General features: G+C 39.5%; 1 protein-coding gene across 1 annotated transcript; it reads left to right on the forward strand.

The window, feature by feature from the left end:
• Nucleotides 1-14316: 14316 nt before the first annotated feature.
• On the forward strand, nt 14317-21306 carry LOC133916924 (uncharacterized). The gene is made up of 21 exons (XM_062360825.1): nt 14317-14618; nt 15985-16064; nt 16247-16333; nt 17139-17189; nt 17282-17399; nt 17559-17615; nt 17728-17792; nt 17882-17965; nt 18078-18128; nt 18212-18274; nt 18361-18407; nt 18506-18584; nt 18745-18807; nt 19376-19465; nt 19548-19586; nt 19677-19904; nt 19992-20077; nt 20240-20288; nt 20378-20458; nt 20565-20658; nt 20750-21306. The coding sequence occupies exons 1-21, from the start codon at nt 14501-14503 to the stop codon at nt 20944-20946; spliced, it is 1827 nt and encodes a 608-aa protein (XP_062216809.1). The 5' UTR covers nt 14317-14500; the 3' UTR covers nt 20947-21306.
• The last annotated feature ends 143 nt before the right edge of the window (nt 21307-21449 follow it).

Raw genomic sequence — 21449 nt, forward strand, 5'->3', positions numbered from 1 at the left:
GTAGTACCTTGTTTATTTAACTTTGACTAAACCATAAGGAATATTTGGTCTAGCTCTTATCCATTAGAAAGGCTCGTCGTAAGCTTTTCATAATGTCCAAAATTGTCTAAAACGGACTTCGTATGAGAAAGTTATGCCCGTTTTATTGATGTATTATCCTGGAAATCGACCACGACCACGACAGCGGCTTCGACCATGACCAGAGCTTAACTTCAAGTCCAAGTAGACTTAACCTTCGAGGGCAGACATTCAGGTAAGATTGTGGTACCTCTCCTATGTTCCTAAGCAACAAAACAACAAAAAACTTAGTAGTATTTTATTATCTACAAAAAAATATAAACAATAAGGAACGAATTCACCATATGTGTATCCGAGGGAGCCATGCAAGTATCATCTTCCCCTTCTTTACAACAAACTGTTCTCGGCTTGCGTATAGCATTATCTTTCTCATGAATTTTTATATAAAGTAAAATACGCAAGGAACTCTCTTTATGTAATATCATAAGTTTTTTATCAAACAATTGTAATTCTCTTTGAAACGATTGTACCTGATCATAATTAGTTGTAGCAGACAACATTAGTAAAATGTCAGCACATGTCACTTCTTGCTCCCTTCTTTAAAAGAAGTATTATTGCATCGTATCCTGGTATCAGTTTGTATCTTTCGTATAAAGAAAGGTGAAGCAATGGTGGTGATATATGGTAGCATCCAATAATAGTTCATGTTTTGAGAACTATTCTGTTGATTGCCAATAGAACTAGAAGAACTTGACATGACATTTATAGTGCTACTGCAATCCTTTAAATGATCATTTTGTGGAACAATAGTAAGTTTCAGATTTGAACAAATATAAACTCGATGCACCATATATTCTAATTTATCGTTGTATTGGACAATAACATGAAAAGTATTTTGTGACAAGCATGGCAAATTAGAATTAAGTTTTAAATTCTCCTCTAAACTATTCAGTTCACAAAGAACATCAAATTCAATATAACCTAATGTGTTTAGAGAAGATAGCAATTTCAACTCTTCTTGCTCACTAGCAATGCATTGAACATGTTTAATTTCAGAACAAATATTGATTTGTAAAACAGAATTAACACATTCATTCACAAGTTGTGGTTGTGATATAAATGAAGCATTATCACACAACTCTTCTTTATCATAAGGAACAACAAGCAAATCATCATGTGACAAAGGTAAATCAGCAATATGGTCCACTAATGGTTGCTCTACAATAGCATTAGTAGCGGGCAATTTTATAACATTAAAATAATCCTCACCTTGTGTGAGTGTAGCACCTTTTTCATTACCTTTGTTCTCTTTCTCAGCTAGTATAGGTGCGTTGGTATTTGTACCTTGTTATAACATGCATGGTGCGGCAGATGTCTCCTCATTCTCCTTGTTTTTCTTCTCATTTTCCTTTTCTTATTTGTTTGCTTTTTTCTGCAAAATATTAGTCACAGGTGGAGGGGCAACAAGGGTTTCCTCCTCCGAAAGATGCACTTCGTCTTTACAAATAGATGCATGAGATTGAGTAATAAATATTTCTCTCATAAGAATTTTCATCCTTGTCCAAGTTCATGGAACCTTTTTAAATGCACACAAATTCTTCCACCAAATGGATGCACAACTATGGGAGAAGATGTAGCGGTGGTGGTGGGGTTCTCAAGCAACTTCTTATTCTCTTCATCCATTGCTTTGCTGATTTTGCTATCCTACAGAAGGTTAGTGATAGCATGAGACAAAGAACTAGAAATATCCTCTGTTGGAACTAAGGATTTTTCACATTTCAAAGCATAGCATGGTAGCTCATTATCAACAATTTCAGCAAGGTCAAATTTAGTGATAAACATAACACAAACTTGCTGATTTTCATATTCTTTCTCAAACTCTTTTTTCTTATTTTCAGCTATCTCTTATTCATATTTCACAATTTCGGCAAGGGTTAAAGATACAAAAGTTATTTTCTTTCCTTTATGCATAAGAGTGTACTTATTACTTCTACCATGATGTGTTGCATCAGTGTCAAACTCCCATGGTCGTCCTAACAAAAGTGAACATACTTGCATGGGTACTACATCAAAATCAGCACAATCATGGTATGAACCAATAGAAAAATGCACCCTAGCTGTTGGCATTACCTTCACCTTACCACTATTGTTAAACCATTGAATGTGGTATGGATAAGGATCTGTTCTTATTGGCAAGGAAAGTTTCTTATCATATCTGAACTTACCAAGTTGTTGCAGCTTCCTCCATCCTTAATGACTCGAACATGATAACCCTTGACTATGAGTAACATCTGAAACAAATCGTGGCATTGTAACTGTTCTGTTTGCTCTATTTGAGTACTTAACACTCGCTGCACAATGAGGGTCTGATAATCCTCCGTGGCAATAGCATCGAACACTTCCTCATGGTCGATATCCGTCTCACGTCCATCCTCATCACCTACATGGTTAGCTGCAAGAGCATATTCATCCTCAATATCATTAGCACTTATATATCCACCATCTTCTGTTACGATGTACGTTCGCTGACTTGGGTAATCCTTCATGACGTGGCCCATTCTCTTGCATCGGTGGCATACAATCCTGGTCGATCGGCCAATAAAAACAACCGAAGAAGAGCTCTTGGCTGGACCCTCACACTTACGGATTTGCTCACCTCGGGAGCGTGTGACGGTGTCGAAGGTACTGCTGAACGCACCCTACTCGAGAAGGGGGCAGCAGACCATGTAGCTGAACGTGGGGCTATTTTGACTTGTCCCGATATTGATTTTGAAGTAGTCATGCTTCCAAAATTACTCCTTGGCTTTTGTTATCGTCCTTGCAATTCTTTTTCTGCCAAACATACAAGTTGGAACAATCTAGGAACACTGTCGTATTCTTTGTAATCAACTATGTCCTGAAATTCATGCCTTAACCCTCAATAAAAGCGTACAATTGTAGCCACTTCATCCTCAATAATATCACAACATAACATACTAATTTGTAGCTCCTAATAATATTTTTCTACAAATTTATCACCTTAGTTTAAGCTCTGCAATTTCTTACTCAAATCACGTTTAAAAGATGGTGGAACAAATCTGTTACGCATAGAAACCTTCAAAGCATTCCAAGTAGTAGGAGCTAATCCGTCGATGCATACCCTATTCCACCAGATGATTGCAAAAATTTTAAATTCACTAGTGGCTTGCCTAACTCTATGCACTTCAGGAACTAAATGAGCATTAAACTTCTATTCTACCGTCATCTCCCAATCTAAATACCTTTCAGCATCATAAACCCCCTCAAAAGATGGTATAGTAAACTTAATCTTAGCAAATGGATTATCATTAATACATGAGTTATGTTGTTGAAAATTATTACCTCTCATACCTTGACGGCTGAAGTTCAATTGGTTCCTTTGTCGTTCATCAAAGGTGTCACGTTCTTGTCTCAAAATTTCATTATCTGCGACGGACTCCTCTTGCTCATGGTCTCCACCACGAGGATCCACACGTCTATGGTCTGGTGGCTGATTAACCACTTGATCAAAGCGTGTATTAAGCATGACATTACTATCATTAAGTCGTTGCAATGTAGTGTTTTTCTCTGCACTTCTTATTGAAGTCATCAGTAATAGCTTGTCTATGATCATTCAATAACATTATGAGTTCTTCCCTCAAAACACACTCTTGTGCATCCGATGCTTTCTCCTACCATGGTTAGTCAAAAATAGAAAATAACAAAAGATAAATTATCCCTATCGACTATTAGGTGGTGGAGGTGAAGCCCCACACTCTCAAGCATCTTACCATGCACTTGCAAGTGTTCTTGCCAATCACCGCAGTTGGCACAACTGGTGGCTGGTTCGTGATACCTTATCGGGTGCGAGTGAGGTAGTTACAAGGGGAGAAACCGTTCTGATTGAGAGAATGTGTAGCTTGGACAGACAGTATTTAGTAGCAAGGAATAGAAATAATTGAAATTAAACTAGTAAAATTGAATAAAAGTCCACAATACTCGTCATAGTTGCTGGCTCGAATACATTTCTAGAACTAGCTCAAGCAAGCCAAAAACTATAACAGACACAAGCACAATGGAACAAAATTTGCAATGCAAATTGATTCTTTTTTTTTGCACTCTTTTCTCTCTTTTTTTACACCCTTTGCTTCTTCTTTTTTTGCACTCTTTGCTTCTTGCTTGCTTCTTTTTTTTTGCGAATATGACATAAACTCAAAAACTCTTCTACTACCTTTTCTAAGAACAGTGAGGTACGTGAGTCGAAAAAAAATTTGGCTACCTCTGTTTTCTGCTATGAAGTGCTACTCGAACCTTATCGGACAATGCTCGATATGAAAGGTGTACGGGGGTGTTCGAGAGCAGGCAAAAATAGATATACTCTGACTAGGTTGTAGAGGCAAAAACGAGTGGGTAGTTGAATCCGACTAGGTGGTCGAACCCGAAAGGATGGTTGGATCTGAGAAGGTGGGTAATTTCGACTAGGTGGTCAGAGTGACTGGTTGGGACCCCGAGTGGGTGGTCAGAGTGGTTGGTCGGGACCCTGAGTGGGTGGTCAGAGTGCTTGGTCGGACCCCGAGTGGATGGTCAGAATAACTGGTCGGGACCCTGAGTGGGTGGTCGGAGCGACTAGTGATCGAACCCGATTAGATGGTCGACTCGACCAGTGGTCGAACACGAGTTGATGGTCGACTCGACCCGTGGTCGAACTTGAGTAAATGGTTGAAGCGGCTAATGGTTGAACATGACTTGATGGTCGATTCGACTAGTGATCGAACTCAAGTAGATAGTTAAAGCGACCAGTGGTCGAACACAATTTGATGGTCGACTCGACTAGTGGTCGAACTCGAGTAGATGGTTAAAGCGACCAGTGGTCGAACATGAATTGATGGTCGACTCAACTAGAAACACAATCTTAGCTATTGCAGACAAGGGTAGACTGAGATACTCGACGACTAAACAACAAAATTCAACACTAGAAACTAGATCACGATGACTCAACCAGCAACAAAGACACTAACAATGACTCAAACTCAACCAACGCGAATACTGAAAACAAAATTGTGAAGGCACAAAGTGGTTTGAACAGCGAAAAAACTAAGAACTAAATATTTTTATGGGTAATTTTCTGGACTTCAGGTAATTAAAAATGGCGAAACAAATGGGATAACTGAGATTACCTAACGGGCAACTGAGTCTCTGATACCACTTGATGCGCGTTTGTCCGATCTTCCGGAAGTTAATATGATAAGTCGATCGGTGGAGCTTCGCCGTTGATGATCTAAAAGCTCTGATAGAACAGATCGAGAACCCTCGCAACCACTACACCCCTACTCCGTGGTTATCAACCGTGCTAAGACACAGTTGACCTCGCCAAGAAAGCTTTTCCTACAAGTAAATCAAAAACACAAGCAAGAACAGGTAGATGCAATCTGAATATTACTAATTACCAATAAAGAATATTACTAATTACCAATAAAGTACTCGAGTTAGGTTCAACAAACCGATAAATCCGAGTCTAAACTATGATGACTACTGTATATATATAGAGGAGATATGATGAGATCGACCTAGGATTGTGCGGCTGTGGAAAGAGACGTGCACAATCTAGACTCTGACCCTGATACGATTACAAGACACAACTAGGTCCAAAACGGTGGCGTAATATCTTATTTCTTTAACTCCGATTAAATTATAAGGACTATTTGGTCGAGCTTTTATCTATTGGAAAATGTTCATCGTAAGTTTTCAAAAATATCTAAGATTATTTAAAATGGACTTTGTATGAGAAAGTTGTGCCCATTTTATTAATTTATTGTTCTGAAACTCAACTACGATTATGATCACGGTTTCGATCACGACTAGATCTTAACTTCGAGTTTGAGTAGACTTAGTTTTCGAGGAGAGATATCCAGGTAAGATTGTGATGTTTCTCTCATAGTTTTTATGTTGTTTTATTTAAAAAAATATAAATAATAAAAAACGAATTCTTATGGGCGCAGCACAGCCTGCGGAAGCGTTCGAACGGGGTGAGGATGACCAACGGCGGCGGGGCAAAGAACTAGTCGATCGACGTGTGGCGACTACTGGCCGCTCGGCCGGCACATACCTACAAGACTACTCGTGGACGCGCGCGCGTTACGCGCGTACGACGACGAGATATTCTAGTAGTCTCTCGATCGGGATAGCGCGACGTCTCGCGCGTGTCCGAGGTCGGTCTGAACGCGCAGTGACGAGCTGCTAGCTGTGGCAAGACTTCCGGCGGACGGAAACGAATATACTCTACACGTATGGCAAAAGGAGATAAGCGACGCGCTTGGACATTGATATGAACCTAGGTGCACACACCAGATGTCACTGTCTGCACATGGGCGTCATACGCAACGACAAATTACTGAACTAGAGAGTGTGCGTTCATCAACAAACTAGGCGTGAGTACGTCGCGCCTATTTTTTTCACCGAGTATGATAAAAAAGATTAAAAATTAGATTCACTAATTTGAACATCTTAATATTTATTTATAAATTTATCAATATTTAATATATTTATTTAATTATGAAGAAAATAGTGGTACTTTTAATGCATGCACATAATTTAATTTTAAAATATAGACGACAATAATACAAACCTAACTAAATTTGTTTCATATTTTTTGAGTTTTAGATATTTTTTTATGCATGTTAGATTATTGCAACCGATTTATCAATATAACTATTATTACTTTCGTTATTTTTCTAAAATTTTGTAAAAAATTATGTCTATATATATATATATATACACACACACATCCGTGTATATATATTTCTAATGCTGTTTATGTGGGTCTCACGAATATATATATATAATAGATTCCTCGTCTAATTTATATACTGCTGGCATGCCGGATTATCCGATAGATGCACGCGCATTCCTTTTCTTCGCTTACAATCATCCGTCCATTACTTTACTTTTCTCTCTCTCTTTTGAATCGTTTGGACTGCTGCCTTTTTCTCTTTGGAATCGAAGACCCAACAGTAAACGGTTCACACACACCCACGGAGCGTAACAGCATTAGAGAGCGCTAGCTGCATTACGATATACGAGTCAATCGCTAGGTTGGTCATGACTCGGTGAAAAGCTAGTCGTCCTAATTCTCTCTCTGGAACGGATACTTTCCTTTTTTTTCAAGCAAATGAAACATGTTCCAGCCTCTGCATCCTGAGCTATACATAGCCTGATTCATTATTACATTATATCAATATGAGACTAAAAATTAATTAAAACAAGTAAATAGATCATATGATGATATATAAGTATTTTATCAAACACAAAGTCTATCGCTATACCACTATCCATTGTTAGCGAAGAACTCCTTGCCACCATCTCCAATACTTATCACACCATACGTATATTCTCAATTTCTTCCTCCTTTAATAATCTCCAGTATCTCAACTGATGGATAAAATATGTGATTGTCTATCTCCTTCCGTGAAGATTTTCTGTATAAAATTTGTGATTGTCTTTTTATCAAAAATAATAATTTAGCTACCTCATATCCTTTTCTTTCACTGGAAGAAATAATATTCGTTTCACCCTATTGAAAACCCAATAACGAGCTTTACCGCTTTAGTCGCGTCAAGTCTTTTTCATTTTCCTTTTGCCTATGTGGATGCAAATTCGAATCGTTTGAATTCAGAAGAGCGATTTTCATTCGTCCATGCAAAGTCGCATACTTAAACTAATAAAGAACTGCTTCCATTGTCATATGTCATATACTCATATATATTAAACCATTCGCTGGATTACTGGACTAAACGATGACTGGCTAACTTAAACGTGTCGAACCACTGCACGCGAATCAAATCTCTTGCGGCTCGATCGATCGGGGAGATGGCGTGGATCCGTGTTGGCGCCAATTCAGCATCACATCAGCGGGACAAATAGTTTCGCCGTGCAATAATTTCTTCAGACAAGTTGGTACGAGTCTGGCAGATTGAGAATTCAATGCGACGGGGGTCTCCGAGGTGACTCAGATCCTGGTCAGGGTTTGGTCCAGCGTCCGCACCACGAGCGAGCTGCATCCGCCGGCCACAGGGTTCAGCAATCCCTGATCTGGCCCTTTTACAAGTCGCCGTGTATATTATATTGAAAAACAATGGTCGTTATTTGAGAAATCTACAAGCTAGAGAAAAATGGATCTGAGTGCCTTACATCATCTAAAAACTGTGTATTGGAAAGATGATGGTATGTGTGAGTGGTCATGCATAAATACTGAAAGAGTGGATCGTAATGAATAAGAGCGACACAGAAAAATTGGCAGCCCAAAACATCACTTCCTTTTACTGCGGTGAGTAAAAAGGATCAGATGAAGCCATCCATTTAATTAAAACTCTGTTTAAAAACATAAAATTCATATAAAATTTAAGAGGTACTGATTGAATGGCATGTCAATATGTTTGTCCTCATTTGACGTGCTGCCTCGATGATTAATTTTTAGAATTAATCTCAATGATTAATCATTATGTGTCCTTCCAATTTGATACCGTGAAAATGTAACTCTTCACAGCTCGTACTCACTCTGTTTTGTAATATTTGTTTATTAACCGGTCACAAATACTGTGTATCAATCCGTCAAGAAATAAACGGATTAGATCTGGTAGTGCATAAACCCTGTAAAGGAGCGACTGAATCAAACTAAGGACTATTGCATGATTGCATCCCTCCTTTTGTTTTCCTTCTCTTAAAGAAAAAAAAATGATGAGAAAAGGGGGCAGCTTCTTTAACGAATAGCGTTCATGCACGCATAAGCTAATCATCTGTATCAACTATCAAAGCTGTCAACTTGCAGCCTGGGTTTGCCTTTGGCGCCAAGTTTGAAAGCTCACTTTTCGACCGGCCATCGCTTAAACTATATATAACCACTGGTCCCACTTTACTTAGAATTCAAGAATCTACACTAGTAATTATCAGTTGGAACGCGGATCTGCAAAAGGAAAAATAAATGTTGTTTACTTATTTAGCTAGTTAGATGGTCAGGTGTTGCGATGTCTTAGGCCTAGTTTAGAAATGTAGTTGCTCGATGTGTTATGGTGTTACGATGCCTTAGGCCTAGTTTAGGTCTAAACTGAGCATTGTTGCCCATCGAGCTCTTGTTTTTACTAATATAATAACTTTATAACAGAAACAGTCATATGTGCCACTCTATCAGTGTCGATTAGGATAGAACCAATGTCGGTTCATAACTTACCATACTTAATCAACGAATGAGCCGAGTTGAACCGACACTGATACTGAGCTCTTAAATCAAATTAGCACTGATATTTCAGTGCTGGCAGGTAACCATGAGCTGATACTGATATCAAGTATTAGTGCCGGTTCGTATTTCAGGTCGTTACTAATAAGTCTACAGTCTAAAAAAGACGCCTTCTTCTCCCCCTTAACGTGTCATCCCCAACTTCAGCTCCCCTTTCCGCCACCACAATATCAGTGCCAGTTCTAGAAAAAAACCAGCACTGATAGTCCAACTATGAGTACCGGCTGGGGGTTCAAAATCAGGACTGATAGTCCAACTATCAATGCCGTCTAGGGGTTCAAAACTGGTATTGATAGTCTAACTATCAATGTCGGCTAGGTTATACAATTAATACACATTCTAGTATCAGTGTCGGTTGTAGACCACAGCCGGCACTGATACTCTATCCCTAGATAGGCAGGATTTAGCCGCAGTCTCTCCATTCCTCTCTTGCACGCCTGTTGATTCCCACTGTCTCACCAACCCTACCATCCCCAGAGTCGATGCCGCCTCCCCGTCCCCGTCATCATCCCCATTGCCGTCCTCGGAGCTGACGTCGCCTCCATGTCATCGTCGTCCTTGGAGCTCGCACGCTGTCCTCATCCCAGAGTCGACACCCCCTTCTTGCCATCGCCGTCCTCATCCCCATTATCGTCCTCATTCCAGAGCTGACGCTGCCTCAGCACCGTCGCCGTCCCCGGAGGCCACACGCCGTCATCATTCCCATCACCGTCCTCATCTTGGAGCCGATGCCACCTCCCCACCATCATAGTACCCGGAGCCCGCACACCGTCTTCATCCCCATCGCCCCGCATGCCATCCTCATCCCCAGAGTGTTGCCAGCCCTGCTATCCCCGCCATCTTGGAGCCCCATCCTCATCCCCATCGCCCATGCTATCGTCGAGGTCGTACAGCTCTGCCATCGATTCGGTAAAAAAAATTGGTTACTTTCTTGTGTAATCAGATGACAATTTGGTGGTTGAAGGAATTGATGATCTTACATAGCATTAATTTAATTGTGCTATTGGTTTGTTGAAAAACGAAAGTGAGCATTTTAGTTCACCTGATTAAATGTTAGCCATTATTAATGTAGATGTTATGTTATATTGTTTCAATGTGAAAGTACCTCTATGCTTATAAACTAGTTGAAGAACAAAAGCGACCATGTTGAAGAACGAAAAGGTTGGTTCTGAAATTTTGTTATTGTTGTGTTGGAACTTTCTTAGGACAAGATTATTTAAAGGAGTAAACTAGCATGATGATTTTAACCAATTTTCTGAGCTCGCTAAGTACAACATGTTTTGCATCCCCGACCTGCAGGTCCATCACATTCCAAATTACAGATAGGTAGCCACTAGAATATAAATTTGGTGCTCCCTTATTATTTTCAAGTTGAATCTTGATATACACCAACATCAAGACATTGTTTTAAGCATGTGTAGCTTGGGCCCTAGGGCCGACCTCCAGAGAAGTAAATTTTGTTGGTTTACATATGCCTTACTTTTTTAGATGTCGCGTGGATCTAACAAATATCGTGGATGCATCCGAAGTAGCATCTACATCCCACCACGGGGTCCCCTCGCGTCCTCCCGGTATATTCCTCTACAAACTCGACATCCCGTCCTCATCGGAGCCCTTAGGGATGATCAAAATGGTATACCTCGTATCTATTTTGGTTGGATAACTGATAATCGAAAAATGTGTAGTTATTAAATATATGCATGTATTGATGTAGGTGATTCCTCCTCTAGGTTGGTTAAATTGAATGATTGCTCACATAGAGGGTTGTACATAACCTGTTGTGACTACCACTATAGGTGATAGTGATACAAGAAAGATATCAATTAATTATTAGATGTCAGTAAATGAAGAATCTACCAATATTGTTATCTCTGGCATCCAATCACTTGAGATCTATGTGGCTAAAAAAATACAATGACAAAGATTCTGCAAGAGATTGAGGATTAAGTTAGGTACATTTTACCTGACTATAGCTATTTCAATTGAAAGTGCCTAAGCAAAATGTGGAGGATGTAGCTTCGATGACTATCAGTCTGTCGTGGTTACATACACTTGACATGGTTGGTGTCATGAATTTTAGTCTATAATATTATTTTATATATTATCAATTTTTCTCTTCATATTTATACTCTTTGCCTGTATGATTTTTACTGGAACAACATGATGTATTTGGATATTAGCTTGGGTTCACTCTAACATTATATCATGGAGTGGCTAGGTTTCACAATGATTGGTCCGAAAGTTAAGAGAGTTCATGAAGGCAGGTAGCAGTCTTATGTGGAGTTCAGTGGAGGAGGTTTTGCTGTTTATGGAACTGTGATGGATCTACTATTTCTTGCTCGAGATTGTACACTCGTTTATATACTACGCCATTTGGATGAGATATATGTAGTTGATATCATAGATGTCAACTATGAAGACTATATGATTCGACGTGCAACGTAGAATCAGAGATGATTACATTTGCAATGTATTTAACCTATGGTGTAAACTATGATAATATTTATGTGTGGATGTTGATGAACTCATAATTATATGTAGATATGGATAAACTATTTGTGATCTATATGTATAGATCTTCATGTGATGAGTGCTTACATAATTTGAATGTAAATTTGAAATCAAATTTGAATGTTGTATTATTGAATTTATAATTTATTTGTGCCTATAGAAATATTAGTATCGGCTTGTCACACTAGCCGGCACTGATACTCAGACTATTAGTGCCGATTGGTTCTTATGGACCGGCACTGATACTTATTATCAGTGCCGGTTCATAAGCAAACGCTAATAATTCATGACTATCAGTACCGAGTAATCAGTGTCGATTTAAAATTGTCACTGGTGATATTTTTAAGCCGTACTGATAACAATTTCTATAGTAATGAAGCTGTTCTCCTACTTGTTCGTTAAAAAAAAATGCAAAATCTGGAGCTGTAGAAGCGTTGGCAGAAGTGCAAAAGATTAGCTTCGAATTAGATGGGTAAACTCGTGAAAACCCCACATATTATGACTTGTTTAATTTGACAACAACGACCGCGCTTTTAGCTAGCGGCATGTATGTTCCAGGCTAGGTAGCAGCTGCAGCTGAAAATAACGGTTAATGATCGATTTTTAAAATGTTCTCCTTTTTCTCACACTAGAATCAGGTTCTCCTCGGGAAAAAGCCGGAGTTTGGGTTTAGAAAAGCAAAGGCTACACTTTGAAGACTGGTGCAAATTAAGCCAGCCGGCAAATATTATGCTGCGTTTTTCTATGTATCTTTTTTGGTGAGAACGTGATTCGGCCAGACAATTTCTTTGAGTAAACAAATAATGTATCAGCATGCATGGCATCATTCTACAAAAATGTAATTCACATTAGACTACATAACGGAGCATGTTCTAGAATACCTTAATGATGCGATGCACAATTCTCGCTATATATTTTCAAAGAAGACAAGTCCCAACATTAATATAAAACAGAATAAATAAAGATACTGCTACCAAAAGAAAAATATTTTATATGATATTAGGACACTTGCAATACGGAATTTTTTTTACTACTTTACCCAATAAAAATTCTTAGCGATTAACCTGTCTAGGTTAGGACGCAATTTGACTATAAACTTTTTTCACAGTAGATTCTTTTTTGCGAGACAATATGTTTATATAAGTCATTAAAAGGAATAATAATATATCATAAATTTGTTCATACAACTTTTGCGTGGCCAATGTAAAATATAAAATACAACATACTGGCCAAAGATCCAAATTTGGATGACCGCCTCCTTTCCCCTTTCTATGGTGAGGAAGTTGTGACCTGAGTCCAAGCACTACCCATTCACCTCTAATAATGTAAATAATCTTACAGTACATATATAGCTAACACCGTATATACTTTCTCTTCCAACTTGGTTTCTCTTCTGCAGTCTGCACCCTGCACCATCAACCAACACCAACAAAGACCTTAGACCTCTCTAAACCTGAAAACAACTACTGTTGTCCCACCCCAACGGCCCAACCGATGCCTTTATCCAGACCTCCTATCTCTGGCAAACACAAAGGCCTGACTGGGTTATTGCAAAAAGAACTATCCAAAATGCTTCCTATCTACATGTACTAAGCTAAGTATCTGTATGTTGCAACGAAGATATAAATATTAGATACGGTAACATCAATACAAATTTAAGATATAAAGATGTAGATGCATCATGGGAGCGCCGCCGAGCGAATACGTCGGGAGCGGTGCTGTAGTTTGATTTTAGACAAGATTAAAAAAAATTAGAAGAAAATTATCCACTAATTTTTCTCTTAATTTCTTTATTTATATTTATTAGTAAAACATGTCATATATCCGTAACCAGTAAGAGAGAAGGGCTAGAAAAATAAGGTGGAAGGCAAATATGAGTAAATTATTCAAATTTTAAAGGTTTTATTAGATGAGAGGGGAGTAGGGGAAGATATGATACGAGAACCAACTCATATTTTATATAATAGATATTTGCAGAAAAACTTTGTTAACACATCTAAAACTAGTATTAACTCACTTAATATTGTATAATTCCATATGATCTTTTGTCTATTAATAAAAATATATTGTACAATGTATTACTATACTGTACAATTTTTTGCAGACTGATTGGTCTAATTTTCCAGAAACAAATAACCATAAGACCGAATACTTGAAACTGCCTATTCAGCATAAAAAATTATAAGAGTTCATGCAAGGTTTATATTCCAATTTCCAAAAGAGACATGAACGATATTGCTTGGACCCTTCCGATTTCAGAACTCTCAGCCGTCACTTTCTCACCGCCTCTTGCTGTTGGCTTCCTGCAACAGAGATACAATGTGTAGTAAACCGCAACAATCGGATACGGTAACTCTCACCCCACTGGCCACCTGGGCTTAACCAGTTCCTTTCCAGCAACAAAATTCTCCATCAATAACATTTCCCTGCTTCATTTTTTTTGGGGGGAGAGAGAAACTTGGGGTTTTGAGGAGGCACCTTTCCAGTCCTATTTAACCCCTCGTCTCCACCCATTCCAGCCTAAACCTCACCCTGGCCGCCTGGCGTGCTGAGCCTTCCCATAACTCTTGCACCTTGGCACCACACTAGCCTAGCCTAGTGCCGAGCTCGCACTTGCTCATCCCTGTTCGTGCACAGGAGCAGAGCCAAGAACCGAAAGTTCAGGTCTCGTAGGAGACGACGGCCATGAAGTACGTGCTCGTGACCGGAGGGGTGGTGAGCGGCCTCGGCAAGGGCGTGACGGCCAGCAGCATCGGCGTCGTGCTCAAGGCCTGCGGCCTCCGCGTCACCACCATCAAGATTGGTAGCCATTCCTTTCCCCCGTTCGCTTCCTGGCGATTTTTTTTTTCCTTGGGGGCTCTGGCTGTGGCGTTTCCGCACGGAAATAACCGCCGCGAGCGGAGAATCCGAAAAAAAGGACGGATTTTCGGTGGGAAATTTTGTTTTTTTAGCTGGGTTTGTATGTGATCTCGCCGTGGCGTTTGCTCGGTTTTTGTCTCAGTCGGAGCCCAGAGCCCAGGCCCGAACGCCTTCTTTTTTGTCGTTACAGTTGTGGAACAAGTGCTATCTTGGGCAAAGGAAGCAGCATTTCCGAGTACCGGGGAGCTGCCAGGGGCCTGCGATGGCCGCGTGGCAACCTCTAGTGTGAATGCGCCTGGGATTACTTGTAAAGGGCCATCTTATCTAAGCTGAAACGGAATGGGATTTCAATTTGGTTGAACTATCAAATGAACGGTTTTCTGCAATGCTTGAAGCTTTTTAAACTCTTGTTCTTCAACAAGATTGCATTAAACGAATGCATTTTTGACCTGTTACGCTGTTTTCGCTATTGTTGCCTTTCTCTTCTCTGTTATCGTCCATGGATTTTGTGTACTTGCAATTTGCTTTCCTTTATTGCCTTGAAGTGTTTCTTAGCCTTCCCCCCTTTCAGTTTCTTTGAATTAGAGACTGTCACATGAGAGATGCCTATATTAAGTTAGTCGGAAGCTTTTACTCATTGTTGTTGTTTTAGCCTTCTAGGCCTGATTCTGTACATGTATGCTAATATTCGTGAGTAAGCAGTGGGTTGCAATCATCTGCTTCAGTACCTTAAATCTTGCATTGCTCTACATTACATAATGCTTTTGCTGATTGTTGGAAAAATCTTTGTGTGCCTTCATATTTCCTTTCGGTAAATTAACCGCTTTACCCTCTGTGTTTTTGGACGTTGGTTACTCGTTGCTGTCTCAAAGAAGCTGATATCTGAACTTGGGGTCACAATCTTAGTTCCTTCAAAGAGACGAAATCCTCAGTTGCTTAGGTCAAATCTGTCACCTCATGCATTAAAATCCTTCAGACGAAATTTTCGTACCGTTTCCTGAAGGTATTCGTTTCGTTCTATTTGATGGGGGTGCAAGTACAGATTTTAGAAATGATTGAAAATTTGTGCCTTTTTTCCCCTCCGAGGTGCTGTGTACCTTTATTGGGTTAAGTTGATTGTCATAAGACTCATTTTAACCCTGTGGAGCATCTGATTGCGCATTCCTTAATTCTGGTCAAGAATTTAGTTGTAAGGTTTCTATACTAGACGTTGGCGAAGGGTTTAAAGAAACCATTTAGTTTTGTTAGGTGAAGATTACTTGTTGTTGTTACTTTCTTATGGTTGTTCACTTGTGACTACTCATCTGCAGACCCATACCTCAACACTGATGCTGGAACCATGTCTCCGTTCGAGCATGGTGAGGTCTTTGTTTTGGATGATGGTGGAGAGGTAACTACAAGCTGTTCCAGCATATCCTGTTCGGTGCCTCTCTTAACAGAAAAATACTGTTGATATAGTCTTCAGTTGCTCACCTGTTATGGATATTCATGGATTTATCTTGTCACATAGTTTCACGTTTCTGAAATAAAAAGAGGGCTAATTGGTCTTTCTTCCCTTTTCTTTTCTTGAAGGTGGACTTGGACCTTGGAAATTATGAACGTTTTCTGGATATCAAATTGACCCGTGACAACAATATAACCACGGGAAAAATCTATCAGGTAATTGGGCAGATCAGCCCTAATCCATGTGCAATTAGAGCTTGTGTGGAAGATTGTGCTATCAAGTCAAAAGTTGGCTTTATACTTCCCTATTTTTTTTGATAAAAAAGGAGAAAATTGTGTTTCTTTTTTACTTTGACCCCGCAGCATGCTATGGATTTGTGCAAGTTATTGAGCGTTTCATTGACTGAATGCACATGGAACCCACAAATCTTTATTGAGTCACTTTATGTTTCATCGATAAGATCCACTGCAGTACAATTATGCATGTGCAAAATTATCTGGGCCTCTAGCCTGCCACTGTTGTCGGAAGCAACTGATAAGATTCAACCTGTCACATGGTGGATCAATTGTAGAGTTGATGCTCTGTTGGCTGTTTCTGTCAAATGGTGGATAAAAAATCCTTCTTCTATTAGCCAACTGCATTTTGTACAGATTGCAAAATAGACTGGTAACTAGGCCTGTAACTACAAGTTGAAACAAACACAACTAGCAGTTAGCTGTTCTGTTACCGTTGTAAGTTAGTAGTACCAAAAGTATTATGCCTTTTTACTACTGTATCATGTGATGTCCTGTTGATTATGCATAGTCAAACTCTTCTTGGAAGGAACTGAGGCTAGCTCAGTTGGTTAAAGGTGTGGATGTACGCCTAAACCACTCAGGTTCGAGTCATCTTCGACGCGAATTTGGGTGCCTATTCCTTCTTATATACAATGCCATCTAGTTTCTCCTAGGTTGGTCGAGTTTTCTAAACTCTTCTTGGACTTAACACCAACTATACCTGCTGGTCTCATGCTCAAATCAGGTTGCCATTAATAAAGAAAGGAGAGGAGACTACTTGGGAAAAACCGTTCAGGTGCGAGATCAGTATGTGGTGGAGCTTTCATATGAGAAAACTATATTACTGTTGACAGAGGTTACTAAACCTGTGTTCATTTTCATTATCAGGTTGTGCCACATATTACAGATGAAATACAAGATTGGATTGAACGCGTTGCAATGAATCCAGTCGATGGTGAAGAAAGGCCTCCTGATGTCTGTGTCATTGAACTTGGTGGCACTATAGGTGAACAAAATGATTCCATATATTGAATAAATAGCAGCATTACATACTTCAAATGTGTAGTGTAGTTTATCTTTGCTCAATTGTTCCCATAGTTGTGCAAGTATGCTGGTGCAGGGAACAAAATCTTTTCGCATAACGACAGTGGCATTCTTGATGCAGGGGATATTGAATCAATGCCTTTCATTGAAGCACTAGGTCAATTTTCATACCGTGTTGGTAAGAAAACAAAAAGCCTTGCCAGGGCATTACAAATTTCCTTTTGGCGTGGTCCTTTTTACAGTTTCCTTTTAGCCTCAGTTGATATGCTTGTTCCTGCTCTGTGTTCTAGGACCTGGAAACTTCTGTCTGGTTCATGTCAGTCTTGTTCCGGTTCTAAATGTAGTTGGTGAACAGGTAAGGTTTTCTAGTACGAGAGGTGTAGGGACTTGTGGTTTTCTGTTAGTTACTTTCATGCAAATGACGACTTTTTTCCATTTATGTAGAAGACTAAGCCTACACAACATAGTGTTCGAGGGCTTAGAGGACTTGGGTTGGCACCAGATGTTTTAGCATGTCGCAGTACTGAGGTACACTATACAGTCGGCATTCTTCAATTTTCAGTCTTTAAAGCCCTCTATTGTTCGTTTCCTTTGATACTGAAAATTGCATCACTCATGGTCATTTCTACGTTTTTGGCAGCCATTAGAAGAACATGTGAAAGCCAAGCTCTCACAGTTTTGCCATGTACCGGTAATGATAATTCTTGCCATTTCAAGGCTACTTTTGAGTTTTTTTCCTTTACCCTTGTCCTCACAATGCAACTTATGTTGCAGATCTCAAATATTGTGAGCCTCCATGACGTGACAAACATTTGGCACATCCCTTTGTTGCTAAGGGTAGGATACTTTTTTTTTTGACGGAATGTGTACCACAAATTCGGAATTCACATCTTATTTAACCATCTACATGTACTTTTTTATAGGACCAGAAGGCCCATGAAGCTATTCTGAAAGTTTTAGACCTTCAGTAGTATGTATTTTTGTGTGATCACAGTAATTTTATTCATATCTTAGTCTGAAGGAGCAATGCTGACATGTTCATTGTTTTTCTTCACATTATGTATGCAGTGCAGGGAAAGTACCTCGGGAACCCAAGTTGGAGGAGTGGACCAAAAGAGCCACCAAGTTTGACAAATTGAAGACTCCGGTAGGATTCATTAGTCATTATTCTTCCTATTGTTGCCAGGCGTGAGGGTAGTATCACCCCTTATGTTTTCGAGCTGCCAGGCGTGAGGGTAGTATCACCCCTTATGTTTTCGAGCAAATGATTATTTAAACTGAGAAGTATATCACAATTAACTTTTCAGGTCAAGATTGCCATGGTTGGAAAATATACCGGCCTGTCGGATTCCTACCTGTCTGTTCTAAAGGTGAAGTTTCTACCAGGTTCAGCTATACACTTGTACTTGCAATGACGACAAACAAGATTCCTTGTACAGTTTTTGAATTTGCAGTTGATAACTCGATGGATATAACTCCACATTTGATTATGAATCAGCGAAAAACATACTAGACCAAAAAGACTCATAAGTTATTTTAAGGTTACGATTTTTCAGTTCTTCAATCATGACACTACCTTATTTTTTGAAAATAAAGGCAGAAGCTTTGCCGTTAAATTAGACGAAAGAAGAAAACAATGTTGAGATGAAACTACCAGTATAACTGTACTGTAAACATGTGCCGCAGTATACAACATACATGCAACTCTTTAGTATTTCAGTTGAATATGAGAAGAGCTTGGGAACCTGCTTCAAAAGATTCAATTTTCTTACATGGTATTTTTTTAAGTTTGTTTAAATTGTAGGCTGTAGCTATGCTTCTTAGTTCATTAGAGTTGTGCCAGTGAAAATTCGTCCTTTCTGGCAAAACAAAGCTGCACTCCTGACAATATTACTACTCTTCCTATTGACTAATTTAGCGTATTTGGCCTTATTTCAGGCTCTTTTGCATGCATCAGTTGCTATGGAAAGAAAGCTTGTAGTGGAGTGGGTTCCTTCCTGTGATCTTGAAGATTCTGCAGCAAAAGAGGTCAGTTTATTATCGACATCAGATCAATTTTGTTCCTCAATGTAGCTTCTGCTGATACTTCCAAGATGTTTGTTTTGTATAGACCCCTAAAGCCTATAAAAAAGCATGGAAACTGCTGAAGGTAAGCGCACTTTACATCAAATGGTAGCATGATGTAATTCTTGAAAGTTCTGTACTTCTGTGCAGTCATGTGACGAAATTTCCACCTCAGGGTGCAGATGGTATACTCGTTCCTGGAGGCTTCGGAGACAGGGGAGTTCAGGGCAAAATTCTTGCTGCAAAATATGCACGCGAAAACAATGTTCCTTATCTCGGCATTTGCTTGGGAATGCAAATTGCAGTGATTGAGTTTGCTCGTTCAGTCATGAAATTACGTGGTGCAAATAGCACAGAATTTGATCCAGCTACAACATCACCCTGTGTCATATTCATGCCAGAGGTAGGTTATGTTCACTGTCACACTTGGTAATTGTTCCTTATTAACCATTTCACTTTGACCTGTACACTTTGGGCAACACTTTCACAGGGCTCAAAAACCCATATGGGGGCTACAATGAGGCTAGGATCAAGAAGAACATATTTCCAAGTCAATGGCTGCACATCTGCAAAGCTGTAAGAAAACACTAGCCCTCTTATCCCCCTATGTTTTTTTTTGGAAAAGGGAGCTTTATTAGCTCTCATTGTTAATATCCCCATACGTCTATTGTATAATTGTGCAATTGATATTTATTCCCCTTTATGTGGTGAAATATAACTGTTGTAAACCTATCTTAGGTATGGCAATGCTAGCTCTGTAGACGAAAGACATCGCCACAGATATGAGGTTAGCCTTATTGGATTATCTGAGCCATATTGAATCAGTATGTCATTGTTTTTCTTTTGTATAATGATGAAAAGTTTTATTTTTTTCAGGTGAACCCTGAAATGGTCCCAGACTTTGAGAGGGCCGGGCTTTCGTTCGTGGGCAAGGATGAAAGTGGAAGACGCATGGAGGTAGACTTGGAATTTTTCTTGGATGTTGTAGACTTAGAAATAGTTGCTAAGAACTTAATATGAAACTTTCTCCATCACCTAACGACTGATGCTCTGCTGGATGCAGATCATTGAACTACCCTCTCACAAGTTTTTCATCGGTGCACAATTCCATCCAGAATTTAAGTCGAGACCAGCAAAGCCATCTCCACTTTTCTTAGGTAATGGAATTGTTCTTTGCAAAAAGACGCAGCATTCTCTGAGTATGGCAAAGTGCTTCATCTGAATCAACAAATGCATCTCTGCTGACAGGACTAATAGCAGCGGCATCTGGACAACTAGAACCTTTGCTTCAACGCAGTTGCAGCGTGGTCGATTCGAATTCTACAAAAGCATGTATCAACGGTAAAGTTTCAAAACCGAAACTGTACTCAAATGGACATGTGAAGAACGCATTAAACAGCTTGGTAAACGGGTACTACGCAAATGGCAATGGCATTCCCATCTAGAAGCATAATGCTAAGAGCTGGCCTTGATTGATATTTGCTTCTATGGTTTTGCTTGTACCGTTTTTCATCATTGGTTCTCTTTCCTTTTTGGTTTGTATTTGTCTCTGATCAACTGAGAAGGCTAAGACTCGCAAGCTCCAGGTCCAGCGCCACATGGTTCCGACATTTTTACGAGGAACGTCCTCCGGTCCGTTTTTTGTGAAGCAAATTAGCTATAGTGTGGTCTAGTGTGATGTTTCTTTTTTGTTTGAGGCCTCAAACTAAGGCTGGCCTTGGTAGCTTTACTGGAGTCTGGAATCTCAACTATTTGTACATTATGGAAGAACTTATCTAAGGACTGAATATACAGATGCTTGGCCATGATTGCTTTGTTGCGTAAATATTAACCACCTCACTCAAATGAAACAGTTGAACTATCTGATTAAAAAATGCAAGCAATATTGTTGTTAAAGTTGGTGCCTGTGTTGCTCTGCTGCAAACTTTTTCATGGCTCCGAAATTTTG

Source organism: Phragmites australis, chromosome 1 (genome assembly GCF_958298935.1).
Source record: "Phragmites australis chromosome 1, lpPhrAust1.1, whole genome shotgun sequence".
Classification (NCBI taxonomy): Eukaryota; Viridiplantae; Streptophyta; class Magnoliopsida; order Poales; family Poaceae; genus Phragmites; species Phragmites australis.